A 10,821-nucleotide genomic window follows, 5' to 3' on the forward strand; every position below is an offset into this window, starting at 1 on the left:
TTGTGTAAACCCATAGCATTGAAAATAAATTGGAAATTGGTCAGAAGAGCCCCTTCATACTTTAAGATCAAGGTTCCACTTTGGTAGGAAGGAGCTCATGGGATTTCTCATAGAAATCTCTTCTTAGAGTTTGGGTGCTGGGAAATGGGAGAGTCAGAGGGTCAGAGATCTGCAGCTAGAAGGGACTTTAGAAGCCATGTGTTCGTATCCTCTCTTATTTCACTACTATCCAGTCATTTTCAGTGGTCAGTGTGTGTGACCTCATTGGGGGTTTTCTTGGCAGAGATATTAGAATTTCATTCTCCAGCTCTTTTTACAGATGAAGAAAATGATGCAATCAGAGTTAAGTGACTTGCATAGGGTCACACAGCTAGTAAGTGTCTGAAGCTGATTTTGCACTCGGGTCCTTCCAACTCCAGGCTTCACTCCTTTATTTTACAGATGAAGAATCTGAAACCCTGAATTAAGTGACTACATACAGAGGTAGTAAGTGACAGAGGTGGGATTCAAACTCCAGTCCTCTGACTCAAAATCTAGCTCTTTCTACAGCACCAAAGTGTAAAGTCAAATGTTCTCTAAGCAGGCATGAAGAGAGAACAAGAAAGAAAAGGAGAATTTAAGCTGTTTCTTCTTTTTATTTTCAACCAACAGAGTTCAGATTGTCTCCAATCATTTCCTCCAGGTAAATTATGAGTCGAACCTTGCAGGCCAGGATTCTTCCCTGACATTTTTCCTCCATGTATACCATCTACTCAGGGTAATAACAAGTTATCACACTGAAAAATTTGTCATCTCTCTTATTGCAAGACTGGTTTGGTTCAGCTGATTCTCTGGTCCTGGGGTCTAGCCCAACAGACTTGTCTTTCTTCTTGGCCCTGAGCCTATGGAGAAGTCAAAACTTTCTGCTTAAATCATAAGAAATTCGATCTGGTGAAACCCTTTCATAGTTATAGCAACTCATCTCGTTTCATTTGCAAATATCATATGTATTCTCTTGAGATAAAAATAGTGCGAGATGATTAGTTAGGCAAGTTCATCTGACACCGGCTGACTCCATCCCTGATACCCAGACCAAAAATCTGTATATGGTCTACAACTTAATGTGTATATAAGTAGGGATCAGGTCTCAAGGAGCCTTAAGGAAAGTTCTCTGCTTCCCAGTAGCACCTCTTTGTAGAGTCAGGAACATCCTAAAGGTAAGTAGAACACATTCTTCTGCAGGTTTGGAAAAACAAACTTGCATAAACCCCAAACACTGAAGGAAATAATCTCTCATATTAAACACAGCACAAAGAGGCAGAGGATTAAAAGTGGCGGTTGCCTGGTGACCTCTCTAAGGCATCAGGGACTAACTAGTAAAACAAGTGGTTGAGTTGCAGCTTAACTCCCAGCTCACTAAGAGTTTGGGTGGAAAGGTGTCAGGACCACCCAAGCAAACTCCTAACCTCTGAGTGCATTTACTTAGGATAGCACAGGTTGTAGCTAGTCTTCCATGTCTCCTCTAGACTCACTAGCCCATGAGAGGGCAAAAGAAGGGGGTGGGAAGAACCCTAACTGGAGGGGGGAAATAGGGAATGCGTTTTGTTCATTAGGAAGTTTTTTGAGACTGTAGGAGATTAAGGCTGTAGCTGTTTCCAAGTGAGTGGCTTTTGGATCAGGTTCTTGTTGGTGGGTCCTGATGCCTGAGCTTGTTAACTCAGAGCAAGCAAAAGAGTTTCTCTTTTCCACCTAAACGTGGAGCACTTTGGAAGTCCTTGAAACTTTCCACTGGGCAAATTTTTCTGGGTTCTCAGGAAGATCAGATTGACTTTGAGATCTGGCAGTTTTCTAAACCAAGGACTGGATTTGGCTCATCCCACCTTGGGAAGTGAGGAAAAGGAAAAGGGGTTCCCTTGAATATTTTCCCCCATTCCCAGGCAAAGTTTCCTCATCGGGGGCAGAGTGTATTTGCATCCATTTAGAAGCATAGCCAAAGAAAGTAAGTATGACAAGCCATGGATGATTTTTTTTCTTTAATACCGGGGGCTCTTTTCATCTCCTAAGAATGCTATAGAACAGAGTTTTTAACTTGAGGCACAAGGAGGCCTTATTTCAGGGGGACTTAGTGAACTTGGATGGGAAAATGTATTTTTATTTTCACTTACTTCTAACTGAAATTTAACATTTGCTTCAATTATTTAAAAAATATTATTCTGAGATGGGGCTCATGGGCTCCACCAGGCTGCTGGAGGGCTCTATGAAACAAAAAAGGATAAGAACCCCTGCTGTAGCTTATCATTCATCCATCATCAAGACAAGTGTGATAGGTAAAGCCTGCTTGATTTCATTCTAAATAGTCACTTTCTTCCATTAAATGCCATTCCTGCTTAGTCATTGGAAGGTATTTTAAATATAGATTGTTTTTATTGGTATTGCTTTAAGGCTTATCTGGCTGATGGACAGAATTGTTGCCCAAAAATACATTACCTGGACTTTGAGTGCTTTATTCTTCAATATCCTTTAGTCACAGGTGAGGAAAATGCAAGAAATTCCTCATTCACTGCCTAAATCCCAGGCAGCTAGCCTCCTTTGGACCTCTTTGGGCATCAATAGTTTGAAATGTTTCCAGCCAAGGAGTTTCTGTTAGAACCTCTACAAAAGAAAGACAGAACACAATTTCCAGGGTACAATAATTCACTCTCAATTATTACTTTACAGAATCAAGATGAGCATGACAGATATCCTCTCCCCTAAGGACATCGAAGCAGCTCTGTCCAGCTGCAAAGGTGAGGAGCCCAATCTGTTCCTGAGGCTTCAGCATCTCTCTCTTTTTTTTTTTTTTTAACTGTCATAGCATCGAAGGAAGTCCGAACTGGAAGGGACCTGAGAGATTATCTGGGCCAACCCCTCATTTTAGAGATAAGGAAACTGAGGTACAACATTGGAAAGAACTCCTAGACTCTAAGCTAGAATTCTCGGGTTCTAGCTCCAGTTGTGACATTGACCTGTGTGTCCTGCGGCATGTCACTTAATCTGTCTTATTTGAATTATGACTTCCACTCTCCATTCTAATCAAACTGGCTTGGTAGCTGTTTCTCAAACACAACATTCTTTCTCTTGCCTCCATGCCTTTGTCCAAGCAGCCCTCCATGCAGTCCTCACTTCTGGATTTGAGGATGTCTGGCTTCCCTCAAAGCACAACTTAGGTGCCACCTATTATATAAAACTTTTTTTTATTCCCCCAAATGTGAGAACTCCTTCCCCTCTGAAATGACCTTGTATGTACTTTGTATTGACTTAATTGTGTATCCTCTGGGTAGAAGACAAGCTGCACAGGAGCTTTTCTTTGCTTTAGTTTTTGACTTTGTATTCCTAGTGCCTAGTATAGTGTTTGTAACTAGTGGGTACTTAATATATATTTGTCTTGAACTGAATTGGATTGGGAAAAGAAAAGAATCAGGATTTCTTGAGCACTTACTATGAACCAGGCATTGTGCGAAGAGCTTTACAAATAATATCTCATTGAGTTGTGTTGGATTGGATTGAACTGAATTAAAACTCTCTGGGATGTGGTTTCCACCTTTGTAACATGAGAAAATTGGGCTAAACAATCTCTAAGGTCCCTTACGGCTCTAAGGTAATGAAATACAGTTTGAGTGACCAAGGTAACAATATGTCATTGACAGGAGAATTAGATGATTTTCTCCTGGCTCTAGAGAGCAACCCATTCCAATGTACTTTTTACTATAACTCACTGACTCTCAGAGAGCAGAGAATATTCTTATAAACCCTATGATACTTTGAATGCTAAATGACTGCCCTACCCACTGAGCTCATTCAGGAAGACCTATTTGAGAACCATAGCAGATGCAATGCTGCTGGTAAGCAAAGAGAAATACTCAAGTTGCCTTGGTACCTGGGGATGTCCAGTCTCTAGCACTGAACTTAAATGCAATGAAGAGATTTTTTTTGGTAACATCCCACTATATTTAAATGACAAAAATATCCCTTATAGTCAGGAATACCAATCAAGGACTTGACTGGAACTCATTTCCATGCATAGATCTTTTTAGCTGCCTATAATGTGATATTCTATTTTTTAAAAATGACCAGATATGTCATTTTATTTATAGAGGGAACTTCCAGTGAAAAAAATTCAGATCAACACCTGTTCTTTAATTTAGAGCCTCAAAGAGTTTCCTGGAGGACTGAGAGATTAAATGATGTGCCCTGGGTCACACAGCTGGTATGTGTCAGAGGTGAGACTGGAACCAAGTATTCCTGATTCTAGTTCTCTATCAGATAAAATAGGCGGCCTCTGATATTCTAATGTGTTTCCTCTTAATAAATATGTGCCAGGAATAATATGAAAATCCTGACCTTGCCTACACAAAAATCTCATCCATTTATTAGTAGTGTGACCCTGGGTAAGTCACTTAACTTTTGCCTGCCTCAGTTTCATTGTCCGTAAAATTTAATTGTAAAACAACTAAATCTGTAAAATGATAGAACAGCTCACAATCTTTGACCTTAGCAACCATGAATTTTAGGCTAATGTAAAAATAAAAGTTAAAATCACAAGGATCTCTGCTTCTTTCAGCTGCTGGCAGCTTTGACTACAAGACCTTCTTCTCCAAGGTTGGCTTATCTGGCAAGGCTCCTGATCAGATCAAGAAAGTTTTCAGTATCCTTGACCAAGACAAAAGTGGCTTCATAGAAGAAGACGAGCTTCAGTAAGGGCGCCTTTGCTACTTGTATTAGTGTGAAAAAAATATGAGTAAAATGCTAAGCCCTGTAATATAGCAGTGAAGACTAATGGATTTGGAGCCACGTGATTTGGGTTCAAATCCTGACTGATATTTATTTACTAGCAGTGTGCTCCTAGGCAAGTCATTTAACCTTTGGACCCTCATTTATTAAATGAGAGGGTAGGACTAGAGGACCCCTAAGGCAGGGTTTTTAATACAAGCTTTGTAAACTTGGTTTTTGAAAGGTATTTTGATAAATGTACTTCAATATGCTTGGTTCCCTTTGTAATTCTTTTGCATTTTATTTTATTAATTTAGAAACATTCTTCTGAGAAGAGCTTCATAGCCTTTCCCAGATGGTCCAAGAGGTTCAGGACACAAAAAAGCTCAAGACTTGTTCTAAGATCTCTATAGCTAGGATTATATTGTCTTAAGCTAAGGACCTCTGAATAGTATTCCTGAGAAGGATACAATCTGGTGCCCCTGGAATAGAATCTCTTTCATTTGTTCAACACACTGCCGCCTTCTAGGGTTTTTTGCTTCGTTTTGTTAGGGTTTGGTTTTGTTTTGCTCTATAGCTTGCAGGCTGACATTTGTATATTGTTGGAAAGTGGAGGCTCTTATTTCAGTATTTGGACTTTGGCATGATCTGCCAAGGAATAATGTTCAGCCATCCCAAAAAGACCAAATAAAAGCCAAATTGGGTAGAGGACCACATCTGTGTGCCATGAAGACCAAACCTGAGTGTGTTCTTTTAAAAGTTACATGTGACCCTTGAAAAAGCAATAAATGAAATAACATGAACACTTATCAACCCAGGAACTTCCTGCAGAACTTTGCCCCTGATGCCCGAGCTCTGACACCTGATGAGACCAAGATTTTTCTCACAGCTGGAGATTCTGATGGCGACGGCAAAATTGGAGTGGATGGTGAGTTTTTCCAAATGGTTCTCTAGAGGCTAGCCCACATTGGATGCATGAATGATCTCAAACACTGAACTATGGATTCATGCCCCGCCCCCTTTGATTACAATTAAAACAATTTTAAAAACTCAACATTATAATAAGATAATTTTTTCTGGCTTTTCCATATTTACCAAGTTCACAGTGATATTCATAAAATGCATAGTGTTTATGGTTTGTATTTTTTTTAATCTTAGTTTTAAAAAAAGCAATTTTATTGCTGCAGCTAGGTGGTGGAGAGGATATAGCAGTATACTTGGAATAAGGAAGACCTGAGTTCAAAATCAACTTCTGACACTGTTGGTGTGACCCTGGCCAAGTCACTTAACCTCTGCCTGCCTCAACTTTGTCATCTGCAAAATGGAAATAATGATAATACCTACCTCTTGGGGTTGTTGTGAAGATAAAATGAGATAATATTTGGAAAGTGCTTTAGAAACCTTAAAGCGCTATATGCTTTGTTGTTCAGTCATTTTCAGTCATGCATGCCTCTTAATGACGCCATTTGGGGCTTCCTTGGCAAAGATAATGGAGTGGTTTGCCATTTCCTTGGGAAGTAGGAACAGCAAGTTGGGAAGGGAAGGATCAACAACCATTCTGCAGATGGCAAAAAGGAGATAGAAAGGTGAAACACTTGTCTACAAAGGCTTGCTTCCTTCTTTTTCTCTCCCATCCCTCTTCTATAGCTCAGTCTCCATATGGAAGCGAAGAATGCAAGACTTTCTATCCAGACCAATTGAAGTGTGGTCCTGGTGACCATCAAGCAATGCTAGGTACCAGTGATGACTTATATAGATTAAGTCCTAATGCACTGGACCAAGAGTCAGAATGTCTACGTGGTGTATCCTCTCACTAACCAACTGTGTGACTTTTGACAAGTTGCACAGGTTTTCTGGTCCTCAGATTCCTAATCTGTAAAATTAAGGTCATAGACCTGAGTTCAAATCCATAGTCAGGCACTACTCCCTTTGTGAACCCTGAGCCAGTCACTCAACCTCTGCCTTTTTCAGCTTCCTCAATTATAGACTGATGATAATAACAACATTTAACTTCCAGAGCTGCAGTGAGGAAAAAAAATGAGCCCAGGGCACATTTTAAGCACAAGTAGTAGGTGCTTACTAAATGCTTATTTCCTTCCTTCCCTTCTTTCCTTCCTCTCTTTTTCCCCTCTTTCCTTTCCCCCTTTCTTCCCTCCTTCTTTCATCTCTACCTTCTTTCCCTCCTTCCCCTCCCTCCTTTTTCTCTTTCCTTCCTTCCCCCTCTCTGCCTCCTCCTTCCTTCTCTCCTTCCTTCTTTCTTCTTCCATTCCTTTGGTACTTCCTTCCTCCCTTTCTTCTTCTTCTTTTTCTCTTTCCTTTCCTCTCTTTTTCCTTTTCTTCCTTTCTTCTTCCCCTCCCATCTTCCTTCCCTCCTTCCCCTCCCTCCTTCCTTTCTCCCTCCCTTCCTTTTTCCTACATTCTTCCCTTCTTTTCCTTCTTCCTTCCTTCCTCCTTCCTTTTTTCATTCCCACCTTCTTCCTCTCCTTCTCTTCCCTCCTTTCCTTCTTCCTTCCCTTCCTTTTTCCTACATTCCTTTCTTCCTCCCCTCCTTCCTTCCTATATCCATTCTTACTTCCTCCCTCCTTTTCTTCCTAACTTCTTTCCTTCCTTCCATCCTCCTGTCATTCCTTCCTCCCTCCCTCCTTCCTGCCTGCCAGGAATATTGGTTAAAAGACTCTAGGCAAGATCAGAGATTCTGGATTATCACACTTGCTGAGAGGTGGAGAAAAAAATAGGAATTGGAAAAGCATGAGAATGGACTGAAAGACTGATTGTTCAGAAAGTTAGGGAGTTGTGCTACAATGGCTTAGTTCAGTAAAGCATAATAGTCTTTAATTCTTGTGGATAAAGTTCAAGGGAAAAGAATCCTTCACGAATAATCCTTGAATTGTTTACTTCTCTTCAGCATGAGTATTTTAATTGAATCATTACAGCACAGTAAATGCTATATTCGTATCTATCCTTATTAATTTATGGGACAACTAGGTGGTGCAGTGGATAGAGCACCAAGCCTGGAATCAAGAAGACCTGAGTTCAAATGTGGCCACAGGCATTTATTAGCTGTGTGACTCCAGGCAAGTTACTTAACCCGTTTGCCTCAGTATCTCATTGGTAAAATGGGCACACACTAGAGAAGGAAACCACTCCAGTATCTTTGCCAAGAAAATCCCATGGATAATCAGTGGGGTCACAAAGAGTAGTACACGACTAAACAACAACAATATTAATATATATCTGCCCATGGTCTATAACTCTATTTTCCTATTGATGATGATAATGATAATATTTTCCTGGTGATAATGCTAAATTTATGATGATTCCTTGAATTAAAAAAAAAACTTTACTTTTTAAACTTAATTTTATCTTTTGTTTTTGCATTCCTTTCATGTGTGAATATAAGCCTCCCCCCTTCTATTCAACAAGTCACCTCTTGTAACAAAGATTAAAAAAAGAAAGAGAAAGAAAGCAGTTTGACAAAACCAACCAACACATGACAAAGTCTGACAGTACCTGTAATATTCCATATTCATAATCCCCCCCACTCTCTGCAAAGGGTTGAGGCCTTTTTCAAAAGAATGTTCGCATTTTCTTTTCCTATTTTTCTAGGATAGTTAGAGACCCTCAAGGAACAAATAGTTTGCCTAGAGTCTGATAATGAAACAGCTCAGACTAGAGCTCGTTATCTGATTTGTGGTTCAATGGCGCTTGTTCCTTTAATATATTTTTAAGGATATCTTTTGTTTTTATAACATTTGGACTTCCCCTATCTCTCCCCTTTTTCCATTCCTTATAAAAAGTTTAAAAAAGAAGAAGAAAAAGGAAAAAAATTCAACGAAAATGATCAATACATTAAAGAAAGATCTGACATCATAGATGCTGTTCCACGTGGAATGGATATTAAATGGTATTTTTTCAAAAGAATTCCATATTTTATTCTAGTACCTTCCTAGGGTAGCTAGAGAAACTGAGGCACTTAGATGATTTGCCTACATTAAGAATCTAGAGACAATTCAGAATTTTAAATGTAACAACAACAACAACAAAAAGAATCGAAGCATAGCTCAGACCAGAGTCCAAAGTCCCATGACTCCTATCTTGATGTTCTTTTTACTACATCATAACCTTGAGTTAATAGGGGTTGAATTAGTAGTGGTTTCATTATCCCTGTCTGCCTTTCCCCACTCCATATCTATTCCCTTTCCAGGGGGTGGTGTATAAATCATATTCTAGGAAGGCATTATAAGAAAAAAGTGGCCAAGCTGGGAAAATTCTCCCAAACCTTTACTAGGAAGAAAGTAGGGCACCCAACAGAATGTGCTGGGGGTGATGCAGCTAAAAACTGTGTTTGTCCCAGCTAAACTGGGACAGGTGTCAACGCAGTCCAACACATATGCTAATCTTAGCCAGACTTTGAGGGGAGAGGGTTATGCTGCTATGGGGAATATGCTTTAGAAGCAACTCTAGTGTCTCAAATATATTAGCTTCAAATAGGGTGTTGAGTTATATAAAACTCAGCTGGTTTCAGCTTTATCATGTTGGTGTGTGGAACAAGTCCTGGCCTGTGGCAAGTCAGGAGAAGTGGACTTGTAGACTCCATGTTGTAACTAGCTGACTGTTCTATCCTAGTATACAGTCTCTGTGCCTCATTACTCTCCTCTATAAAGTGAGATGGTTGGACAAAGTGATCTTGGGGGTTTCCTTCCTGCTCTACCATTCTGCAATTCTGATTTTACCCCACATCGTCTGTCTCCTTGTGCCAAAGCCAATTGCTATGACTGACATAGAGGGCTCCCCCCACTTCCAAATGCCATTTGCCTTGACTTCAGCTTCAAATTGGAGATCCTATGTGTACCTTTTCTAAAGTGCTTGGCTTCTGCAGGCAATGGTTTACAAGGTCCTTCTTGCCACATTTTGAAGTCTGAGCTTTTTAAGTCACTTGAGGAGATTTAAAGACTATTCAGCTTTGCTTGGGAATTTCTTAAAAGTGGTCATATGTAGAGAGGAGAGCTGATCAGCTGTTAGTTGTTGAGTACCATTAGTATAAAGTAGCTCTGGAGAAAAAAAAGGTACTCCCTTTATTTGTACTTCAATCGAGAACTCTAAGGACCTAATTATATAATCTATATAAGAAAAATTGCCATTGAACACAATGAAAGATTTCTCTTGAGGCAACTAGGTAAATGGTACAATGGACAGAACAGTTAGTCTGGAGTCAGGAAGACCTAAATTCAAATCCAACTTCAAACAGTTACTAGTTGCTTGACCTTTGGTAAGTCTCTTAATTTCTGCCTGCCTCAGTTTCCTCATCTGTAAAATAGGGTTGATAATACTAGTACTTACCTAGGGGTGTGGTGAGGAAAAAATGAGAATAATAAGCACTATATAAAGGCTAGTTATTATTACTGCTATCTTCAAACTGATGTTTAAATCCCATAACTTTATTGTATTAGTTAACAGCAACCTATAAAAGGAATGGGATTCCATGAGTTCTATGACCTTGAAGGTTCCTTCCAGCTCTGAATCTATAATTCTATGAAGGTTTTTCACCAAAGTATTTTTGTTTTATTATTTTCTTTTTCCTGTCAATGGTCCTGGGTTCCCCTTGTATGTTTGTTACCTTCTGAGGGGTTCTAGAAGCTACGCTTAACATCATTATATTACTCATTTTCTTCTTCTTTTCACAGAATTCCAAAGTTTGACGAAGTCATAAATGGCATTTGACCAAAAGGCAACATACGAAGTGACTTCAGATTTTCCTCCACTAAGCACCTCCTTGGCATATCTTGGTACATTTTTGTATTTGTCATATGCTATTCATAAAATGGCTGTATGTCGTTAATTTCACAAATGTAATTGTTTTCAAGATCTTGCAATGTACAGGTGTTTGGGTCATGTGGTGTTGTGTCTTAATAGGGACACAGCCCGCAGCGTGACTCTGACCAGTCACACTGCTGAAGCTGTAGCTGGGATAAGGATAAAGCAAACAATACAAAAAAATCTGTGAAAGAAACTCTCCCTTGCTTCTATTCTATCCCTTGCAGCCTCCGGTCTTTTAAGGTCATCCCACAGGTATCTTTAACCTCAAAAGCTTTT

The 10,821-nt window shown here is 39.6% G+C and overlaps 1 protein-coding gene across 1 annotated transcript; it reads left to right on the forward strand.

Annotated features, from left to right (window-relative positions):
• Window positions 1-2,704: 2,704 nt before the first annotated feature.
• Window positions 2,705-10,576, forward strand: LOC140531704 (parvalbumin beta-like). Its single transcript, XM_072650490.1, has 4 exons — window positions 2,705-2,765; window positions 4,580-4,712; window positions 5,547-5,656; window positions 10,413-10,576. The coding sequence occupies exons 1-4, from the start codon at window positions 2,705-2,707 to the stop codon at window positions 10,436-10,438; spliced, it is 330 nt and encodes a 109-aa protein (XP_072506591.1). The 3' UTR covers window positions 10,439-10,576.
• The last annotated feature ends 245 nt before the right edge of the window (window positions 10,577-10,821 follow it).

This window comes from Notamacropus eugenii, chromosome 3 (assembly GCF_028372415.1).
Source record: "Notamacropus eugenii isolate mMacEug1 chromosome 3, mMacEug1.pri_v2, whole genome shotgun sequence".
In the NCBI taxonomy this organism is placed as follows: domain Eukaryota; kingdom Metazoa; phylum Chordata; class Mammalia; order Diprotodontia; family Macropodidae; genus Notamacropus; species Notamacropus eugenii.